The sequence below is a fragment of the Sphaerodactylus townsendi genome, linkage group LG03, assembly GCF_021028975.2.
Source record: "Sphaerodactylus townsendi isolate TG3544 linkage group LG03, MPM_Stown_v2.3, whole genome shotgun sequence".
NCBI lineage: Eukaryota > Metazoa > Chordata > Lepidosauria > Squamata > Sphaerodactylidae > Sphaerodactylus > Sphaerodactylus townsendi.
In genome coordinates this window covers 113,231,741-113,255,662 of record NC_059427.1, presented here as the reverse complement: position 1 = coordinate 113,255,662, position 23,922 = coordinate 113,231,741, and the positions used below count along the sequence as shown (strand labels likewise).

Here is a 23,922-nt window from a genome sequence, read left to right as displayed (position 1 = left end):
GTGTGGTTCTTGCCCTTACTAATTTAAAAATGTAAGAAGCTAGCAACAATCACAGCCAACCAATCCACAGCAATGATATTGGGCTAACTACAGATTACAAGAAGTCTGATCAGTCTTCTTCCTTGTTCTCAATATTGTTACTTTAGCCACTGGACTCTGCAAGCTGTGGAGTGACAAATATGCTCTCCCAATTAGTTATGACAACCATGGTACAGAATGAGTGAACCAACTCCTGTTTCCACATTTAATATATCTACTTTAAACAAGGCAATACAGATTAGATTAAAGTCTCCATGTCATATCCAAGGAAAATAACAAGGCACCTTGTTCTCAATACTAATAATAGTATTTATAATGCACAACTGAAAAGACTTATCGAGGATTGTTCTTGTTATTGAATGGTGGACTGATAGGCTTGGCTGCATTTGTTATTGAACTGGGTGTTTGATGTATGTTGGGAGTGTGGATACATATGTTGAAAAACACTTTCTCAGAGGAATGTTCTTCTGAAGATGCCAGAGAAAGACACTTTGCACTCTCTTGGGGCATTGCCTGCTCTCCCTTGGAGGACTGAGGCAAGGCTCACTCAGACCAGGGCTGGGAGGGGATAGAGAGGTTGGAGTAGGTGGGAGTGGTGGACCCCAGGAGGAACTTGCCAGCAGTGTAATAAACACAGCAAAGATGCACAACCCAATTAAAGTGTAAATAACAATTTATTCAGGAACTAGCATAATAAACAGTGAAGAGGACTGTGAGAGAGAGTGTCCTAACTACAAGTCTAGCTGAGAGGGAGTGAGCAAGAGTGGAACTTTCAAAAAGAAGGATGATAGTACCCTAAGAGTAGCAATCTGAAAGACAATGAATGACAGTTAACAGAAGAGAAGGTACTGACCTCTTCTTGATGCCCCCTCATATCTTATTCTTTGTACACCAAATGTCAACAGAACTCAAGTGGCGTGTGTGTGTGTGTGTGTGTGTGTGTGTGTGTGTGTGTGTGTGTGAGAGAGAGAGAGAGAGAGAGAGAGAGAGAGAGAGAGTGTTCTTCATGTTGGCCAGCACCAAAGAGCAGCTTGGCCCCACCCCAGGCAACCAAGGGAATGCCTCAGTGGGCACAACCCAGAGGAGAAACAAGGTGTGGGATAAGCCAAAGCAAAGAAAGGCAGGCTGACTCAATCAGCTGAGGCCTCAGCTCAGTTCACCTTTCCTACCACTTCTTGCTTGCAAACTTCTGGCAGAGGCTTGATGCCTTTCAGGGTTGGTGCCTTTCACAAGCTTATTATAGAGACTCCGCTCCCTCCCTTCAAACCTGCTTCAATTTCCCCTCTTTTTCTTGCACCACCTCCTCCAAACCTTCCAAGTATCCTCCACAGCTTCTGAGAAGGAAGCCCCAAATATGAGCAAGCGAAGCCTGGACCTGGAACCCTACACTGCTTTTTCCCTTCTGGGTTGTATCTCCTACTTTCTCCCTCTGGCATTTTATTATCAGATTTATCCCCCTCTCCCCACAAATGGGCTCAGAGCAGCTAAGATATATAAATACAACAATATATTGCAATCTTTTCTTCAGTCAAAATCTTTTATTGGCATAATAAACAATACAGATTAGTAGTAATCACAGAGTAAAACAATCATGGTTGCAACTTAATGACAATACACAGGTACCTAGCCACCGTTTCAGAAATAGTGGAACAATAATTGTTTAAAATATTTTTTAAAAATTGTTGATCTGATAGATCTTCTTTATTAGTGAGTAGAGGGGTCAACAAGTTGGACCTGATAGTCTTATAAAAGGGGCAGTATAGAAGCATATGAATTACAGATTCAGTCTGCTTCATGCTGCAATCACAGATTCTGTCCTGGTAGGGAATTTTTAGACGTCTTCCTGTTGTTACAGCTGAAAGAAGCACATTGCACTTTGCCAAAGAGAGAGCTCTTCGCTGGTTGGGTAAGGTTAATTGACTCAGGTATTTGGCCTCTCTGGCTATGTTAAAGGGATTTTTTTTGAAGGGGAGAGCAGGACTTATTTGCTGCACTGCTGAGATACTGGAATTCCTGATCAATTAATCTTTGCTTTAAGGAGCAAAAGATTTCACCGGTGGACAGCATAGCTAGTGACTCTAGTGTAAATCGCAATGTTAATATTTTTTGTTCTACTAAGGTCCAGCAGAGTTTTGAAGATCTACAAGAGACTGGTATGTTAGGCTTGAGTCCTCGAAGTTAAAACAGAGATGTAGCCAGAACTTAAATGTAGCAAGCCAGGGTCTGGTCTCTAAAAGGTGTTGACCAGTTTCAAGACAAAGGACAGCATAGGGCACTCAATGTGGCAAACTGAGTAAGTTATATAGGAAGCAGGACTGAATATATTCAACTAAGCGGTTCCAAGCACCAGTCCACATAGGAGCACCATAGAGCAACTGCTGACCTACCTTGGCACTGGCCTTAAGGGCAGCAGGGACATATTTGTGACCCCGTTATAGAAAAAGCGGATTATTGCCACAACACTGCTCTTGCTTGCCGAGATCACTATGTCCCAATGAGTTGCCCAGTCCGTTCTGTGTTGGAAATGCAGCCCTATGTATTTGAATTGCTTCACTTGCTCCAGGGAATTCTTGTTTAAGGACCAGCAGGTAGGCCTCTAAGCCCTTGAAAATATGAGGATCTTAGATTTCTTGAAGTTCAAAGCAAGGCTATTGCTGGTGCAATAATCAGTGCAACAGGTAAGGAGACAAATTAAAACCTATCTTGGAGCAAGAGAGAAGGACTGTGTCATCAGCGTAGAGCAAGATCGGGATATGTACATTGCTTAGTCTTGGGCAATGTGAGTTTATTTCTGTTAATGCAGATCATTCAAAAAAGATTAAAAGGTACACAGGCCAAACACATCCCTGCTTCACATCTCTGTTAAAAGGTATTTTGGGAGTATAGATTTTATACCATGGATTTCTGTACTTGTGTATAGTTTGATCTTGTTTTTATTTTCTTTTTGCTGGCCTAATAGCTTGGTTTGGTATTTTGGTTTGGTTTGGTATTTTGGGAGTTAGTGTTCCAGAACAGGAGCATTTAATTTGGCAGAATGTAGCCCTGTAGAGTGACTTAATTAGGGCTAAGAGTCTACTATCAGTGCCCAGTCTGACATGCTTTCTCCACAAATCCCTAGAGATAGGGATAAGGAGTTCATAAACTGAAATAAGATAGAAGTTGAGCAGTGCAAGTTCAGAAAATAGAAGGTGCTCTTAAAGACATTACTGGGGAAATAATGGGATTCAAAACTTCCTTGCGAGAGTTAAACACCTCCTTGGTACAGCCCAAAGTGTATATTATAAGCATTTTATCTGTGCTGGTAACAGGTGCATATCCAACTCTGGTTCTGAGGCAACTCTATTGTCAGTCTTCCAATAGCAATTTCTCTGAATATGTTCGAAGCTACTGGCTCCCTCCACCCCCATTACATCAGTGAATTTTTTGCCACAAAATCACTTTGAACGTTTAATGGCTCGAATGTGGGGGTATAAGTCCCTTGCTTTGTATTTCTGAAACAAAGACCTTGCATCCCTCTCTGCATCATCTGTAGCCAGCTGGAAGGTGAAGTTTTGGAGAAGAGTGCTAAAGAACAGGAAGAGTTCCATTCGGGCCAGCGCTTCCCCTGGACACTGCCGCTTTCCTGCGAGAGGAAAAAGAAACATGTATTATGGAGGGGGGTTGTGGGGAGTGGAGAGTCACAACCAAAAAGAATGAAACTGACATTGTAAAAAGTAATGGGAGTAATCTTCATCTGAAGCCTGCAGCTCTTGGTGTGCACAAGCTCATGGCTCATCGCACTTTTGACCTGCCAAGTGGGAATGTCTCCTAGGACTCTTTCCACACAAAACATTCTGGGATATGTTCTGATTTAATTCTAAATAAACTGTTTATCAACAATGAGTCACTAAGGTCGTTTCTGCATGGTCCAAATATCCTGGTTGCAGCAAGGTAAATATCCCGATTTGACCAAGAAGTTTGCATGGTTCCCGGTCCGAAAGCAGGTTTGCCCCACGATATTTCCCTCATCCCCAGATCTGGCAATTCTTTTCAAAAATCCCCCATTGAACCTGTCACCGTGCAAACACCATGGGAGCAGAACCAGTTTATTTTTCCTACCCAGCTGCCTGCTCAGCCGCCCGCCCCCCCAGGTCTCCCTACCTGACATCATGTCAGTTTTCAACTCTGCTGACATGATGTCATGCTGACAGTTTTCAACTCTGCTGAGCCACCGACCTTTGCAGCCCTTCCTGACCTTTGCAGCCTGCCCAGCCCATTCCTCCAAGCACGTTTTCTGCTCATGGTATCCACCGGGTGCCATTTCGCCTGGGTTAATCAGGAGCGGAGACCCAAAATGTCCCAGTTTTCTTTTCTGTACATGTACTGGTTGCTTGGAGTGCTTAGCTAGGGAGATGTGCACTTTGGGCTGAATGTTAGTGAGCATATCGGGGGGGGGGGGAGGTGTGGACTCTTGTTTTCCACAAAAATATGAGAACATGAGTGGAAATGTGAAATGATGCTGTGCCCCATTGTTTTCTGCTGCCACTTGCTGTGTTGAGGCCTGCGCCGAGCCCTACCCAGAACTGGAAAAGGGGGGGCTTCATTCCCCCCCCCCACTCACTGTGGGTCAACCAGTCAGAAGAATGTACTTGTTCCACATTATCTGCGAAATGGACCACTCTCATGAAGAGCGCGACCCTCATACCCAGGCAGAATTAATTACAGCTTCTGCTACAGTTGCCAGGCTGACACCAAACTGCTGTTTCACCTCACTGAAACTTTTCAGGCTGGCCTGATACTAGATAGCCATGCTGACTATCATCTCCACTGGGAATGCAGCCTACATGTCCTGGAGCTGCAGATGGGGTCTAAGGCTGTCCAAGATCCTCATGAAGGTCTTCCTGGTCATGCGGAAGTTTCTCAGCCATTCTTTGTTATCCCAACAAGCCATGACACAGTTATGCCACCAGTCCCTGCTCCTGTGTGGATAAACCCAGTAATGATGGCACTTGGGGAAAATCACCAGGGCAAACCATGCCCCCCTGTGACATCTCCTCAGCACAGCAGACTTAGTTTGCACTTAGTTTCTGTCTGTCTTTCCCTGTCTCTGCTGTGTTTTGATAATAGAGCACATATTTTCCTAAGGGGGAGAGAGCTCTAGGGGCTTGTTGTTGTTGTTGTTGTTGTTGTTGTTGTTGTTGTTGTTGTTGTTGTTGTTGATTAGTTTACACAGTCCAAAACAAAAAGGGAAAAACTCAACCCCAAAAATAGGTAGTTAAAGGGGTTAAATAAATAAATAATTCACTTGTTTTATTTATTTATTTAGCTTTGGTGACTAACAAGACTGCTTATAATTGGCCAGATAGAAGCACTGTTGAGGTCTAGAAATCTGCTCCAATTAAGTCCAAGCCTTTTTTTTCTTTCAGAATTTCATCTATAACTTGGAATCACCTGTCCCTTTCCTCCATTTCCTCACCCTCATTTACAATTATCATGTCGCTATTGCTCTACTATGGCAATGTGGCAGGAAGGTTTGCAGAAGTGGGTAGGTTTCCAGATAGGCAACTAAGTAATAAATAGGCAAGTGGGAAAGCAGGCACCTCAACAGTTTCTTTGCAGCTTTCCCTCCACCTGACTTATTCTTTCCTACCTTGGTGCTCACTTTGGATATAATTTTATGAAGTTACAAAGTCCTAACAAGAATTGACACAAACCAGCTCCTTTAATAATGAGAATGCTCTGAATCTGAATATTGTGTCTCTTCAACTTGGGAATGGTTAGGACACTGAAAGTTAGTGTTTTCCCTCATTTTTGGCTATCAGTGGGTGACAGTGAGTTTGCAGCTATAAGAAAAAATTAATCAAATCCAACGTTTGGTGATGCTCCCACGAAATCCTGGGTCCTGTTTCAGTACTTGGGTTGTCAACCAGCAGCTAGCAACAGGCAGGAGTGGGGGGGGGGGCAGGGACATAGGGGGTGCTGCATAATTCCTGGGAAAACCTGGAAGTTATGTAATGAGTCCCTAGGAACCATCATTTTACTATAGATCATCCCTAAAGAGGTGTTACACATTGAGGGATGGTAACAGACTTCCCTCTGTGATACACCTCTGAAGATGCCAGCCACAGATGCAGGCAAAACGTTAGGAACAAGATCCACCAGACCACAGCCACACAGCTCGTAAAACCCACCAGAACCAGTTGAATCTGGCCGTGAAGGCCTTCGACAAATCAGTTTTGCGTTTTTTAATTATTATTTTGGGTGCTTATCAGTAATGCATCTTGGATCTCACTGGCTTCCTGAGCTGGCAAGGATCACATGCATGCAGTCATTCATTAGGTCACTGATCTCACAGCAAGTCAGCCTAATTAGAAAGATCCATAATTTCAAACTTTTGAAACCTGCACCTCCAAAACAAACTTTAGGAGAATATGTCCCCTCTGAAACTTTCTATCAGTCATGCATTTGGACAGTGAATATGTACAGAACTTTTAGTCAAGTCTGCCCCCCCCCCCAAAAAAAAACGTTTTCCTGGTTATAAAGAAATATGAATATTTACATAAGAGTACTTTCCCTTCAGGCCATTACTCTGATCATTTTGCATTTCAACGAGGCTCAAGAGTCTGCATAGGCAATGAGAGGAGTCAATCAGCTTTTTCCACCAGGTAAATTTCCTGCTCAAGGCTGGAAAAATTCTGTGAGAGGGTAGCCCCACAGCTTGGCTTCTGACAGCAAAGCATCACTGCCTTAAACACTCCCCCCCCCCGCCCCGAAGTCTCTCACATACATAACCCAGGATCCCACCACACAGTATGAAAAAAGGTCACTGTCATTACCTATTGAAAAAGGCATGAAGGCATCTCTCTTCCTGAACTCGCCCTTCTCATCCAAGAAATGCCCTGGGTTAAATTCCTCTGGAGTCTCCCATTGCAGCGGGTCAAGGTGAACAGATGAAAGTAATGGCATGACCGTGGTGTACTTCAGGGAGAGAAAACAGATGGCATTACTTGCTTCAATCTTATAAGTTGAAAAAATCCTTTTAGAAAGGTAAAATGGTTCACTGTTCTATGCTATATGTGAGTTATTTGGCCTGTTGAAAGATAGGACTAAAGATTGCTACACTGTCAGAAATCCAAACCATGATGGTATAGGGAGGTTATGATTACATACAATGTCATGGGGTAAGGGTTGGGGAGGAAATGAAGTTGACACTTTATCTTTTATATTTCATTCCTTAATTCTTTATTACGTATATTTTTGTAGGGTGGCTGGATCACCATTCTTGTAGTTTTATAGTTAAACAATTAAAATCATAAAAAAGAGAAAGTACTCCACCTCTTTCTATGCCTCAAGTGTCAGAAGAGCATGAGATATCAAATAACTTTCCAGGCAATCACAACTCTACACCTATAAACAAATCCCTATAAAGAACTCACAGATATATAAGCTCTAATGTCAAGAAAATGTAGAGTTTTTAAGAGGACCCTGGTTTGGAAAACACTAGGGAAAGGGTTCTCTGTGTATATATTCATTTTCTCCCCAAAATATTTAATAATTTCTTAAGTCATCCTACCTGGGGGATGGTGAAATCTCTGAATACTGTGCGACAAGTCGTTTGACGGGGGACACTCTCCAAAGATGTACTTTCATAACGCTGAATCTCATGGACAACTGCATTGGTGAATGGCATCCTCACACGATCCTCCATGCCAGGGGCACAATTTGCACCTAGCACCTCATCGATCTCTGCTTGGACTTTTGCTGCAATCAATGAATAATATTCAGAAGACGTACTTCTCAAATTCCAAGCACCCTTGTCTCACACATATCTAACCTTCAACTTCTTCATCTCAAAAGTGAAAGGTAATTTTTTTCTCTTAGATAAGACACAACTGGCATGGAACTCATTCTTTGAAATGACAAGAAAAGATGGAAATTGACAGGAAAATAACTCTCCCTTGGACATGTTCATTTTACCCAAATATGTTTTCAGCTTTTTAACAATAAAAATAATAACAATGGCTCTTACTACACAGACATTTTAAAACATATTGGGGCAGGGATTTTTTTTTCCTCCATGGAGTTCTGCATTCCACCCCCCCCCCCAAAATGTTTTCTTTGCAGCCTCAAAACATTTTAAATGCATCCTCTTTTGTAGCGATCTTTTAAACTGATACATTTGTTAAAAGGCTTTGTTTGTGTTCTGTCAAGATGCCATTTTTGTGGGTTCACTCCTTGCCTGCAGAAGCCCTTGCCCTGTTTTGGAGCATTTTTGAGATATGGGCGGCCGGCGGGGGAGGGGGGAGAGATCTTCACAATGTCAAGTACAGAAGACTCAGGGAACTGCAGCATAAGCTGTGAAGCATGAAGCACTAATTTGTCCAAACACTGAAAAACAAACAGGGGAAAATAGAAAATGGCGGCCAGGAATCATTTCAAGGGGGTAAGTGCGAACAAAAGGGGGGATTGTTTCTTTCATACTCTGGCAATTAAGGAAGTCCCCTGGAACCTTCAGAGGGAACTAAATGAATGAGGAATGTGCAGCAACTTCTTGTTACACTTAAAGCTCAAAATAAACTTCATTCCTGCACAATTAGTGTTCTGCTCATCTTGAAGTGTTGTCTATGTATTGTACCACACTCCTTACTATTAAACCCTAAATAAACTTCATTCACTTAAAGCTCACAGAGGTGAAGAGTTCTCAACCTCCCCCCCCCCACACACACACACAACCATTTACAAGAAACCCTTCATAACCCTAGATTGACAGCTTTTCCAGATATTTATATATTTGTGGTGTGGTCCAAAAGAGCCCAAACAACTGTGTAGTTTTCTGGATTCTGTATACCTTGAATGTGAGGGAACTTGGCCATCAAAAAAAGGGAGTAGAGCAAGGTCTTGCTTACAGTCCCTGTTCCAGCAGCGAAGATGCCAAAAACAGAGGCAATAATTTCTTCAGAGCTGAAAATGTTCTCTTCAACATTTTGTTCCTGTAAAATTAGTTGGTAAGGAAAGATGATTTTTTAAAAAAAATGAAGCAGAAGTAGAGATTGGATATGGAAAAGAAAACATAGTTTTTCATAGCTGAATTCTGTAATAAAGGAAATACATGTAGAAGTGGACATTCAGTAATCTTGAAACAGAACAAAACCCACAAAAATACTGTGTCGGTATTTGGGAGGGAGGGGAGGGTTATCTGGAACAGGTGATAATAAAAGAGAGATGAAAACCTGAATTCTGAAAAATGCTGAATTTTTTTCAGCATTTTTTGGGCTTATTCAACCTACCACCTTTAAAAAAGAAGAAAACCCCTCTCCTCTCCCCCTCTCTCTTACCTGTACCCCAGCTTTGAACTGAGGACTGGCCTTATACTTCTGTCTTTGTTTCCAAAACGTCATCTCGAAGTCACATGGACTTCAACAGTGGAGTATAATGCTGGACCCAGTAGAGAATAATGCTGGACTTCAACAGTATAATGCTGGACCCAGTCAGTTTGAGCCCAGCATGCAACTCTGGCCAGGCCCAGTGTTCAACATTGTGCCTTCTTCCAAGCTTCATGTGGGTGTTGGAGGCAAGCATATTTTTCGGATTTGAATTTAATAACTTTTTTGGAAAAAAACTCTAAAAAGTATTAGCTTTTCTAGGTTTTTCAAAAAAATGTTGGTCTATTTAACCTGAACCAAAAGATACTGGGAAAAAGATGGCCACCCCTTAATACAGCTAGTTGTATTAAGAAATCAAGCTAATAGTGGTTTCCCATGATTACAAGAAAAAACACATTTGTCCGATAACTTCTTTGTACTCTATTCAGTTGCAAGGGGCAGCAGCCCTATTTAATTTAATGACTTGCATTATTGGACTGCTTTCCCTGAATACTGGGAAATCCTTGAAATCTGTGTTGTTTTTCAGCAGTGTATAATGTACCAAATTGGGTGAGCAGTTCAGTTGTTTTTTGCTTTTTAATTTATTTCATATATTTATAAATTTCCAAATATATAACCACACAATTACCCACACTCCAGTAAACAGATTAGCTACGGTTGTGCAATCAGCAATGTTGAATTGAAACCCCCAAATACCATATTGATATTTTGATTTTTTTTTTCCACCCCCAAAAATGCAGACATTTAAAGGAAGCTAAAGGTGGATTCCAAATTAAGCAAAAAACCCCCCCAAAAACACAATTGACATGATAGCTACTTTGGCCCTGCCACCATTTTTTTTAAAAAATGGAATCCTCCCCTTTCACTTACCAGCTAGTCAAATCCACTGCCATTGCCTCCAGATTCCCCATGGGATTTGGAGACCATGGCAGATGCAATGCCGCAAACCTGGTTTGGCCCAGCCATACCAGACTTGTAGCTCTGTGGAGCTCCACTTCTGTGGCCTCTGTGCTCTATATGGGATTTGGAGACTATGGTGAGCATAGTGTTGCCATGCAGACCATGGCAGATACAGAGCTTCACCGCCATGACCTCTTGGTTCCATGGGACTCAGAGTGCAGCAGATGCAGAATTCCATTGCCACAGCCTCCATATGAGACTGGGAGGCAGCCATGTGGGACTCAGAGGCAGCCACCCCCACTGATGTGAGGAGAGACAGGAGGTAGAGATGGGTAAAATTCCGATTTGGGTCTAATTGACCTGATTTTTTTCAGGAATCCTGGATTTTTCAATATAGGTTTTTTTTTTAAATATCTAGGATTTCACAATTCAGGCCCATGAGACCCAGTTCTGAATTTTACCAGGGTTTTTTTTTGTGCCCCCCAAATTGAGACAGAAAACAATTAAAACAAAGTATAACTATCAAATATATTCATATGTTTATTTATTTAATTAAATTTATATACCACCCTCCCCCGGATTCATGACTGATTGTTTAAAACAGATGCCCTCCTAACTATCAAGTGAGTGGCTGTCTTGAAATTTTCAATCTGGTATCCTAATGTCAAGAAAAATAAAATTTATTCCCCATATCTAACTGATCTCTCCAATGCCACCTTCAGAAAGCCACTTACTAGCCTCCGCTTTCAATCCTTTCCCTCTGAATATCTCCACAGTAATATCGGAAGATTCCAGGGAACTAGCCCTTGTGGCCTTGGCCAGCCAGAAGATTTAGCTTACTATGTCTTACTGTGCCCCCTATACAATGTTATTCGAGATAAACATCTCAGTCACATTTTATCTGAAATTACCAGTACTGAAGAAGACAAGCTGTGATTTTTATTGGCTGATATTTTGCCTAAGGCCACCTCCAAGGCCTCTACTTCTATTTTCTTAGCAGCCACTTGAAGGATGAAACTAGTTGCAGACCAAATTTTTAAAGCTAAATTGTAAATGTAATCTGTTATGTTTGTTACTGTTTTATGTTGTTAAGTTGACAGAGACATCGTGCCAGGGCATGTAGGGATTGCACAGTTTATGGTATTTTATGTGATTGTAATGGTCTAGGTCGGGTTTACAGTGAATTACTCTATTTATTGCTAAAATACTTTTCATGAGCATTCAAACTAAGAATAGGTCTGGAAAATTGGAGGCTCATGCAGGCTTTTCCTAAGATTGATGCCTGGCTGAGACCTTGTGTGCTGTGCCTCAAACAGAGCACAGTTATTCCCATGTCTTGCTGGGGTGGACGCTAAAACTTACAAGTGATTTATCAGCTTTGCAAACTGGGTCATGCTCACCTTAGCCTACACTTCCAGTGAAGCATTGTAGATTAGGTTTTCTCTCCCATCCCCTTTTGTTTTTTAACACCCAGAACCATGAAGAGTTCAGGAGAATCTTTTGACATCCTTGAAAGTTAGAAAATCCTGGGGGGGGGGGGGGGGGTTATGAATCCCTTACCTTTTTCAACTTGATCAAGTAGCAGTCAATATAATCTTGAGGGTCTTGAGGGTCCAAAGTCTGTTTATGGGCCTCCACCCTCTCATGGAAGCGGGCAAACACTTTTGCACAACCTGACAGAAGCTTCTTATGAGGTCCAGGTAGGTAGTCCATTATTTTGGGGAAAGTGTTGTAGATCTGCAATGGAGATAATGCACACAGTTGGATGCTGCATTAGTGTCTTTTTACACATGACTATGGAGCTAAGTTGGATCCGAACTTACAAGGCAGACCTCCAAGGAAGACTCTGCAGAGCTAGGCAATGGCAGACCACCTCTGTTTAATCACTTGCCTTGAAAACACCACCAGGGGTGACTATGAAACAGCTGTGACTTGACAGCACTTTACACACACACAAAAGTCTTCTGACTAGACCTCCACCAGGGCTATCACACAGATCTCTAACCTCACCCGGAGAAATGGCAGCTTTAAAAAGCTACCATTTCTCCAGGTGAGTTTAGAGATCTGTGTGATAGCCCTGGTGGAGGTCTAGGATTATCTTCCTGCACTTGCTTGTCATGTGAGTCTATGTTATTTTTCAGTCCAAGAACAATCTGTCAGATGTGCTGCCCACATCTCACAAGCTTAAAATGCCAGCTAGGGGGGGTATGCACATTTGGCAAAGCCAAATCAAAACAAAATCTGAAAAATTACTTAATGGTATTTTTCAGTGTTTTTTTTTCATTTAAAAAATTGTGATTTAAGGGAGCTGAAAAGCAGATTCTGAATAATGCTGATTTTTTTCCAGCATTATTTGGACCCTTTGGCCCTGCCACCGTTCAAAAGAAACTCTCCCCCTCCCTCACATATCTATTGACCAGTTCTTGGGGATAGCAGATGGCATAGAACTGAACAATGGGTTCGACTCAGCCAGGATCAGCATTCAGCTCTGGCCTGCTGCCCAAGTCCATGTGGGCTTAGAGGCAGTAGATGGTGCAAAGCTGAATGCTGGGTTCAGCTGGGGCTCACGTTGAGCCCAACTTTCAGCTCTGTACCACCTCTGAGCCCAAATGGATTTTGGAGGCTGCTGAAATTTTTCAGGTGTGGGTTTAATAGACCTGAAAAATGTTGAATTCCTGAAAAAAACCAGGATGGGGTTTCAAAAAGATCAGGACCTGTTAAACCCAAAATTGAAAAATATCAGAAAAAATGGTGCACACCCCTAGTGCCAACTGCATTCCCTCTCTCACACACCAGCTGATGACAGAGACAGAGTGTGGAGACTCTGGATAGGATTACTGGTCTGAGCTGATACTCAGAAGAAAACAGTGCTTAATGCTTTAAAAAGATGTGTTTCCTTAATGGCGAAATGTTCCTCTGATGTTAAATGGAATATGGTCGGGGAGGGGGGGTGTCCTTCAGTTCTAAAATAGTATTCTAAGAGAACAGACCTTTGGGTTTGAGATTTGAAGCTTTCAATTAAATAGGGAGCATTCCAAGCAAACCTCAATCTTTCGTCCATATTTTGATTTCTCAGTCTATCTTAGAGAAAAAGTACATATGGTAGGAAGGCCTGGGACCCTAGCTCTGCATGCCCAGGTGAGGCCAAATCATCCCTTGCTTCTGTGGTGTTTTCTCTAAAATAAATCCCATTCAATTCAATGGGGGTTTCTTACAAAGCAATCTTATCCCCACTTACCTAGGAGTAAGCCCTGTTGAATACAGACATAAACATCTGAGTAGAGTATATGGTTAAGTTTCAAAGCTTCTTGCCCAGAAATTTGCCAAAAACGCAAAACAAAATTCCACTGAATTCCAGGTATGATTTAAAATAGTAGTAGTTTCAGTAGAACCACCCACCGAAGTAGCATATGCTTTTAGAACCATCTCAAGGGCTGAACCTATTGATGTAAAATCACAGCCCTCCACCAGTCTCTTGAGGAGCTTCCCATTTGCAGTTAGAATGCTCCATGAATTTTGAAGATCATTCATGGCAGAGCTATAGTTCTTATACAGGTCGAGTACCTTCATTTAAAACTCTGTGAAGGTATCTATTAGTTCTGGATAAGAAGATCTGAAACACAATCTTTCTTCTTTTTTAAAGGCACCTGAAGTAGAATAGGAATGACATTTATTCTTATATAGGATTGATTAATATGGGATATGCTAGTGTTCTGTGTCTCTATGCAATAAATAAATAACCAGATACAACATTAATGATGATGGTGATGATTCAATAAATAAATAATTTAAAATTATCAAATTATTTTAAATAAGAAGTTTTAATTAGTACATTGGTATTTGTTGGCTGGGAAATACAGGACTTCTGTTTGAACCTGGAGCAAATAAACAAATCTCAATATCTCCCTCAGATATTGACAGCTGTGCCCTACAAACACTGAAAGTTTTAAAGGAATATTCAGTGATCAAGCAGCATTGAGATTTAGTAATTATTGCATTGCTTTAATTCTGCCAAAGAGGTTTTCATCTTCAAGGGGCTGTTTAAAGTAATGCCCCCTCATAGGTGAGTCCAAGTTACCACCACAGTTACTTACATGCAGGTCTCAGAAGACTGGTGTTGAAAAATCAACTGTCAGCAATGTGGGACCTATTTTATGAGGTTCCTCACAGTTCAATCTTATTCCCCAAGCTATTCAATATCTCTGTAAGGCCCTTAGGAAAAATCGTTCATGGGTTTGCATTGTCCATTGGTTGTGTTAGGTTGCCTGATTGCACTGTTTATATCCTGTAATCTCTCTTGAGACTCATTGAAAAAGACAAGTGTAGATATCGTAATTAATAACATAATAATAAACCCATTTCACAGATACATATATAATGATACATATACAGATATAATTATACGTATACAGATACATACATCATGACAAGGGACCTGGAGATTGATTTGCAGGGATTTTCACCCTTGTGTCACTAGTGTTATAGAATTCCTGGTGCCCCAGTGGATGGAGGGAGGGATAAAGAAATAATGGGGAAAAAAACCTTGCAGCTGTCACTGGTGGTTCTGTACTGTCACCAATTTAATTCTGGAGAAAGGTAAGGGCTGTTGGCAAGGGACTGTGAGATAGTGTTCAATCTCAGCAATAATATATGTGATTTCTAACTATGAACATTTATGCATTCAGTCTTCTTCACTTTGAGCGTATTCCCTTCAGGTTTGACACTCAGTTACATACACATTTCCCCTTCTTTGGCAGTCACTCCACTTTCAAATTGGAGAATCCCCATGATTTTCACAAAAGCTCTTTTAGTGCAACCATTTTTTCTCCCTTTGCAGGGAAAGTGAAAGAGATCCCAATGCATTACTCTTGTGTTATCCTGCTCCCCTCACTCACCTTGCAGCAGTTTTCCCATTTTATTGGCCACTATTTCAGGAGGATGGAAAGGTTTGGGGAAGTTCCCCCACGGGCTTTTTAAAAAAATTCACATTTGAAGTCTATCACTGGAGTGGTAAACTGAAGTGGTAATCCCTGTGAAATTGGCAAGGCTGTTTCAGCAACCTACACTGGAGCTATACGTTTGAACTGAGAGTTTAGAGTCTGACCTCCTTCCACCCAAAATTCTAAATTCACCCCAGACACCATTTCAGGACAGTTCTTCTGCCTAGACATCAGAAGCAGAGGTTGCATATCAAGGCATATCAGTGCCTACCATGATAAGAAAAAAAAACCCTAGGAGGAACTATTTCAGTTACTTTTATGAACACATGGAATCCATTAAAGAAGACAACAGCAGCCATTACTGTTTCACAAGCTGCTCCTACAGCTCATATTGATTTTATATCAGAAAGAAATGAAAGCACTCATCCCTTTCACTTCAAGAATATCAAACTCTCTGTTGGGACTACATATATTTCATTTAATTCTACCTCTTACTTGGCCATTACCAAGGGGGATGCAATATTATTCCATTCACAGAATTGAGGCTGCTTAGGATGATAGCACATAATTATACTAGACTGTGCCATAAAGCTCGATGGATGGCTTTGAGCCCAAAGTCCAGAAAACCTATCTCCGCCAGGAATCTTCTTCCAGAAAGGGAACTGGGAATGATAATTGTTCACCTCTCAATCAAAGATATAACCAAAGCAGATCTTGAAATTCCTCATTAGGCTAAATATTTCAGTTTTTTTATGCATAAATGGATTCCACTAAAACATCTATATATATAAAAAGCTAACAGTGTTTTTGTTAATCGTGGTATAACTCAGTAACTGCTGGGCCAATTCCTCTGAAAATTCACAGTCACTGTAGTCAGCCCGATGAGAGTGTTTTTAGATGTTCACGTACCTGAAATTTCACACCTTACCCAGATAAAACGCCTTTTTCCTGGCGCTCCATGGTGAAGGACATGCAGCTGCCTGTGTGTAACTGTCACCCTTAGAATGTTCATGCTGCTTAGAATGTTCGCTCAGATGGCCAGATATGAGCAGTGGAAACAGTACATAGGCAGTAACTTGAGTGGAAGTGAAACCATACACACACATACACACGAGGGAGAGGGAAGGGAGGGAGAGGGAGGGAGGGGTGGCATGCAAGGGAAGAGAGAGAGGGAGAGGAAAGGGATGGAGGGGCTGGCATGCAAGGGAAGAGAAGTGAGAGAAGGGAGAGAGTGAGGGGTGGCATGCAAGGGAGGGGAGGCAGGGGGCCCAGCATCTTGATATGACCCACCCACCCTAGCAGAGGGAAAGGGAAGGGAGGGAGGGGGAGGGGTGGCATGCAAGGGAAGAGAAGGGAGGGAGGGAGGGAGGGAAGAGAGTGAGAGGCAACATGCAAGGGACGGGAGGGAGGGGCCAGGCACTCTAGATTCCCTGAATACTGTGGTTACAGTTAAGAAAACCAGGCATGCATTACTCAGGAGTAAGCTTGGTACAGCAACCAAGACATACTTTGAATGGCTGCGTCGCACCCCTCAGGGTTTTCTCAGAAGCAACACCCATTGCCACCAACCAAACTTACTCCCAGGTAAAGGATCATGACCAGCCAGCCTAGATGTGTGGGAGGGGTGCCTTTCCATTCCCCCCGCCCCAGGAATGCGGGCACACACATCACTGTCATCGCACAGTATAAGGCTGCGTGTTTGCATAAGCGCGTACTGCTGGCCTCTGCAATTGATTTACTGCTACTGTTCCTTTCCCATTTCACCACAATAAACCACAGCAACGCGTGGCCGGGCCCCGCTAGTTCTGGATAAGAAAGAAGACATGCAGATACAGAGTACAGAAGACACAACGTACCAGTGCACAGTATGTGTGAAAAAAATTAATGAAGTTATCAATAACATGCAGGTTCTCTTGGAAGACTGGATCTTTGTAGTCAAACCGAGTCCCAAAGACAACAGCGCAGATCACATTAGAAACAGCACTGAAGACAGTGTTTGTTGGATCAAATGCTTTTCCTGTAGAGGAAACAGAATGGGGGCACTTAATATGGACTTTTACTCATACAGCAATTATTCCAGATTTAAACCTAAAATAGTATTCATTCTGAACTTGAGGCACTGCACTCATTATTTCTATCTATTAACCACTGGCAACATTTCTGTAATGTCACAGGGCTGTAGTGAAAATGATGCCCATCCAGTCTTAGTTTTATTATCTTCTCTCCTGAAATTTCAGAGCCACTGAAATAGTGGGGAGATGGTGAACACCTCTGAAATCAGCTGGGTAGGGGTGAACAAACTGCAATTGAATCCAGACAAGATAAAAGGGTTCTGTATCAGGGAGTGAAGCTGATTTGGGAAGAGGTTTACAATCTGCTTGAAATTATGTTAAACGCATGCTGAAAGACCTTGCAGTTTGGGCATGCTTCTGAATTCATCACTATGTTTGAATATGCAGCTAATAGGGGGTTGCTGGGAGTGCTTTTTGTCATCAGGTGAATTCAATAACTGCAACCCATCCTGGAAAAGACAGACCTGGCCACAATCCCTTATACATTAGAATCATTGGCAGATTCCGCATGGGCCAAAAACAGCGGTGTGAAAACAGTGTGAAAACGGTGTAAACCCTTTTGCACTATTTTAAACCATTTTACACCATTTTCACACCGTTTTCACACCACTGTTTTTGGTCCATGTGGAATCAGCCATACTGTTTGGAAAACTTTACTGACATTGTCATTACTGCAGAAACTTCTATCAGTGGAGAATTTTGCAGCCTGGAGTTTTAAGGGTATCTACTAGATGAACGTATACTGGATAATGATATGTATTATACATAATACATGATATTTCATCTTCTTTCTAAGCTCCATTCAAGGTGATAGCTTTGATCATAAATGTTCCTGCAGCCTTACCCATGCCTTCTTCTTATATCTTGGGCAGAATCTCCCAACAACAACAGTATTTGATTCTTCTATAGCAGAACACAGACCTGTCCCCAAGTGAAACTCACATGTTTTTACACAGATAAAAGTGGTTATCTAAATCTAATCTAAATGTATCAATATATTTTAAAAACCTATGATTGATAATCCCTCAAAGGAGCTGGAATTGAATATAAAATTTCCCTATTAATCTACTATCTGCTTGATCTATTTTATTCCTAAAAGGCACTATTGAGTAGTGAGAGAATGAAATGTGGGTTGAGGTGCTCGAAAAGGAGCGCAGAGTGTTTCAGCATGCAGAGCTTCAATTTGCAGCAGATGGCCAGAGGAAAACAAGGGAATTATATAAGCGGCTATGTCCACCTTTAAATTAGAAAGGATCAGTGTGAAAATATCTTCTATGCCTGTTCCTGCTTCAGAATTTCATAAGCCCAGACAGACATCACTCGCAATACCATGGCAACAGCAGTCGAGGATTCTGAGTTCTTCGACCCCACCAATCTTGGTGTCAAGGTGTCTGAGGAATATTAAAGTTTCCTTTCTCAAGAAGCCAGACCAAGCTACCTGAAGAACAGTTCACTTTCCTCCTCTTGCAAGCAGCCTTGCCTATTTTCTGTGGGGTCAGTGGGAGTAAGCATATGAAAAAATTTTCCAAATATCCAGAACAATAAAATTTTGATTCAGAATTATTCATAATCATTCTGAATATAGCACTATTCAGTGCTGCCAAATATTTCTAAATCCAGATTTAATTAACATAGGTTTTAGACCAGTGATGGCGAACCTTTTCGAGACCGAGTGCCCAAATTGCAACCCAAAACCCGCTTATTTATCGCAAAGTGCCAACATGGCAATTTAACCTGAATACTGAGGTTTTAGTGTAGAAAAAATGGTTGGCTCCAAGGCGCACGTTACTCGGGAGTAAGCTTGGTGAAGCAACCATGCAACGCTTCGAATGGGTGAATCACGACCCTAGGAGAGTTTGCTCAGAAGCAAGACTCATTGCCAGCAACAGAGCTTACTCCCAGGTAAAGGATCGTGCCCAGGCTAGCCTAGATGTGTGTGTGTGGGGGGTGATTTTCTGCCTCCCTCACATGATGAACTCTGTGCACGTGTGCCCACAGAAAGGGCTTTGAGTGCCACCTCTGGTGCCTCTGCCATAGGTTCGCCATCACTGTTTTAGACTATTATGAGATGTTAAATTTTATTTTAACTCTGCTGCTTTTAATTATATACTTTTTGCCTGCTTTATATGAATTTTTAGTGAATTTTGCAATATTCTTACTGTACCTTTTGCTGCTTTAATATTTGTATGCATGTGGTTTTTTATTCCTTCATTCTGTTTATGGTTGATTATACTGTGTAGAGTATGTGTATAATACACATCTTTGCTGTAAGCTGGTATATGTAAGTGACCTTGGGTGTTCCTTAAGTATAAGGGCAGAATGTAGAGTTTCGAAATAAATACATACATTTAACTAAACTGCACAGGGTCAAACGCACTGAAAGTACTGCAATTTTAAATAATAAACCATGAATGCAGACAGAGGGGGTGCTCCACTTGAGAAAACTAATTACTTAGAATCATTACTTGTGAAGAATTGAGTGTTACTAAAGAACCACAGTACATTTATTGGTGTTCTCCAGTTCTAGAGGCTGGTGCACCCCTATCTAAAGTTCTTGGTACATCAATAATACAACAGTTAGAATTATGCATTTTTCTTTGTAATTGGTTTTTTTGCTGCCAAAATTTATTCACAGATGGATTCAGGCACAGACAGACAGACAGACAGACAGACAGACAGACAGACAGACAGACAGATGATAGATAGATAGATAGATAGATAGATAGATAGATAGATAGATAGATAGATAGATAGATAGATAGATAGATAGATAGATAGATAGATAGATAGATAGATAGATAGATAGGAGCAGCAGTGGCGTAGGAGGTTAAGAGCTCGTGTATCTAATCTGGAGGAACTGGGTTTGATTCCCAGCTCTGCCACCTGAGCTGTGGAGGCTTATCTGGGGAATTCAGATTAGCCTGTACACTCCCACACACGCCAGCTGGGTGACCTTGGGCTAGTCACAGCTTCTCGGAGCTCTCTCAGCCCCACCTACCTCACAGGGTGTTTGTTGTGAGGGGGAAGGGCAAGGAGATTGTAAGCCCCTTTGAGTCTCCTGCAGGAGAGAAAGGGGGGATATAAATCCAAACTCTTCTTCTTCTTCTTCTAGATAGAAGGAACATTCAGGCTGGAAACTATGATCAATCCCTTGCCGTGGGATTTTGATGGCTTAATGTAAAAAAAATGCTCCCTCCTGCACAGTAGCCACAGTTACTGGCACTTTGCAAATATGTATATGATAATGCAAACTTCTCCAGAGGAAACAGTAAAAAGAGCAAAATTCAGTCTCTAATTCTTCTGTACTATGATGCAGTGGGACAGAATGTAAGAACTAAATGGGGTCATTACTAGATAGCCATACTATTTCCAATGCATACTAGTGTTATGACTGGTAAATATTATAGCACAGTACATGTGGAAACTTAGCAGTGCCATACTGTTGCTTAGCACTATTTCCCCTTGTTGTCATTGCTCTGCAAAAAATAAAACAAAACAACCTGAGCTTTAATCTAGATAGTTATAAAGCAACATTAGTAGTGGCCACTATATTGCTCAATCCATTCCATTTCCAATTTCCAATCCCATTCAAAAAAAAGTTGTTCCTGTCCAAGAGAATTGCTTTCTGTTTCTTTGCAGTTAATTGGACTCAAGAGCACCTTGTGTGGTTGCAATTTCTTGAACCAGGCAAAGGGCCTCCTTCTGGACCCTCTCAGACATGGTTTTCTTTCCCATACCAAAGTCCCGCAGAGTGGAAAGGAGGAATCGGCGGTGCTCCCTCCATTTTCTATTATTTATGCCTTGTTTTCCTGAAATTATAAAATTACAAATGAATTTGTCTGTTTACAATATACTAAAAATTTCTAGATGAGAAATGGATTCTGTTGCTTTCCCTATTCAAACTTTTATTCTGATCTGTGGTATCAATAAGTCATTTTGCAATTAGGTGTTTCACTCCTCGTAAAGATGCTGAATGGAAGACACAATACTGAGAATCACTCCATATGTTGATCTACTTTCAGTTTCCATCAGTGGAATGGAAAGGGGAATTTTGCCAATTTTTCCTTCTTATCACAGACCCCTGCTTGCCCCCTAATGCTTCCACTGTGGGCCTCAGTTTGAGAGGGGAGGCAAGACAGGTCCATTCCACACACAAAATTAAGTTCAAGGAGTAGGAACTGAACTTTGGATCTAACCCACTGTCATTTGCCATTGAATCTCTCCCCGACCCCGCAAGTCAGAGGGCATAAGGTCACTACATCCGCTACTTCCTTTCCTCCATGGCACATTAAGGTGGCAATGCATGCATTTCCATGACAGTATATCATGGCCAAAGTTGGGGGTGAAACTCAATACATTGTTAGTGTTTCTGGTGCTGAACATGTTTTACTTCATACCTAGCTCCACCTAAACAGTATAATAGGAAAAGCTCCTTCTTTTGAGGAAGGTATAGTTTAAAATTGATTCTTTTTTCTATAGGGCATGAAATGGAGAACTCTCATCTTTCTGCAAAATGAGATTGTTTTCTCTTATTAGAGTATTACAGTTGGAAACTGCATGGCTTTCGAAACAGCTGCTAAAAAGAAAAAAGAAGGTCAATACCCACCAAGGCTCTTGTGTATTCGGTAATTGATAGGGATGAGAGGCCGCCCACCAAATTCTTCAGAGTGATCCACCAGAGCATCTTTCACCATCTCATATCCACACAGCACAAGCATAGGCTGTGGTCCCACCCAGATAGTGAAGATGGGGCCATACTTCTTCATAAGCTGAAGACACAACCAGACAGACTGTTACTCATAAGGCAGTGGGGCTTGTTCAGGAACAACTGCCCTAAGTTTGGTTTTGATGGGCTTTCTGGGCTGTGTGGCCATGGTCTGGTGGATTCGTTGAATCCGCCCGTGAAAGCCTTCGACAATACATTGCCCTAAGTTTGTTGCCATTTGCCCTTAGGTTATTTTAACCCTACATAAACAGAATTATTTTTTGAATCACTTCTCATGAGACTTACAAATCCTAAAACACCCCACCCACCTATCTTATGACCCACCGATGCATTTCAACATACCCTTAAGCACTCTTTCTAGTCAGGTTGGTTCTAGAAGTAAAAATTTAGGTTTGCTCTTGAAAGAAATACTTGATATCCTGTTCAGCACTGCTGAGGGTAAAAGCAAGCTGGGTAAAATAATAACTTTTATTTCTCAAATATTTTGTTACCCTGTCTGCCCCATTTGAAGCAATATGCTCTTTTTTGCACAGAATACACATTAACATGAGACTAGATGACAGTTTGGCCTGGCAGATCAATGAGCTGGACTGATTTTTTCTCCATCTCCTTATTTCTTTAGAAGTTCCTTGAAAAGGAATTATGAGGTTTCTCCAACAATACTCCTGTGCCAAATATTTCAAAGTATTCATATGTTAATGTTTTCTTGATTTAGAACAAATAAATAGTTTGTTCTGGGAAAATTCATCCATGCCTCAACCACAAATCAACTGGCGTGTTCAGATAATACAAAAGTAAACAAGTTGATGATAAAAATCATCATGGCAATTCATGCAGTGTGGACAACACACCACACAATCTGAAGAAGAATCCAGGTATAACAATAGAAAGTACTCTGCAAAGGGTTGATACCAATCACACCTCTCAACACTAAATGTCAAGTAACAACTGCTAAGTGGTCCAGTGATCTGTTATGGCCTAATGCAACTACACATATTCTTTATTTTGTGGGCATCAATGTACTTATCTTCTATCTTAGTTCCAATCAGACCCTCAAGGTGACTTATAAATGAAACAATTCCTCTCACAAAACAAATAATAAGCAACCAAGGAAGTGATAAGAACATATTCAGAAGCCATATTTCATTTATAAGTCACTCTGAGCAGCAAACACAAGCAACAATGAATAAAGCAGGGGAAAGTTAACCTGACCACCTTCCTTGATCCATCCTTTCATCCAAAGCTAAACTTTCATTCCTCTGAGCCACATGGAGGCTATGAAAGAGGGCTACAAGAGTGGGTCTTACCTTCTTATAGCAACCATGCAGAGGAAAAACTCCTTTCTGAAAGACATTGCCCAGGAAGAGCCAAGGAGTGGGCCCTGGAGGTAGCTGGCTCTGCCTCTTGTGCATTTGGAAGGAAATGAAGCATAAAGGGAACACCACACAGAGAAGGAACAGAAGTCCTGCCCCTGCCACCAGTTCCATTTTTTAAAATGGGAAGTCTGAGATGTTACTGAAGAGACAGCAGATAGGAACAAAAGATCTGCCCACTGGAGGTGCAACAGAACCCCAGCTTCAGCCTTTATATAACTAGCCCCAGAACTCCCTTGGGAGGAAAGTGCCCTTTGTTCTCTGCATACAACCAGTGTGTACATTCTGATCCTGGCTAAATATTAACTTCTCTGCTATTGAACTGATCAGAAACGTGGTTCATTCACACTGAGGTTAAGGGTACATTTTATACAGTAATGGTGTCGTAATTCTCTTTCGGAAAGCCTAACTGTGCAGTCCAAAGGGGGTGGTGTTACCAAAGGTGGAGTCACAGTCTCTCAATATAGTGGAGAATATTAGCTTAGAGCAGACTGCTTATTAATGTGGTGA

At 41.6% G+C, this 23,922-nt stretch overlaps 1 protein-coding gene across 1 annotated transcript; it reads right to left on the bottom strand.

Annotated features, from left to right (window-relative positions):
- Positions 1-1,562: 1,562 nt before the first annotated feature.
- On the bottom strand, positions 1,563-23,576 carry LOC125429204 (cytochrome P450 2C14-like). The gene is made up of 9 exons (XM_048490097.1): positions 23,347-23,576; positions 21,920-22,082; positions 20,973-21,122; positions 17,098-17,258; positions 11,862-12,038; positions 8,867-9,008; positions 7,592-7,779; positions 6,855-6,996; positions 1,563-3,661 (listed from the first exon to the last, which is right to left on the bottom strand). Exons 1-9 carry the CDS (start codon positions 23,524-23,526, stop codon positions 3,474-3,476), a joined length of 1,491 nt encoding a protein of 496 aa, XP_048346054.1. The 5' UTR covers positions 23,527-23,576; the 3' UTR covers positions 1,563-3,473.
- Between the last annotated feature and the right edge of the window lie 346 nt (positions 23,577-23,922).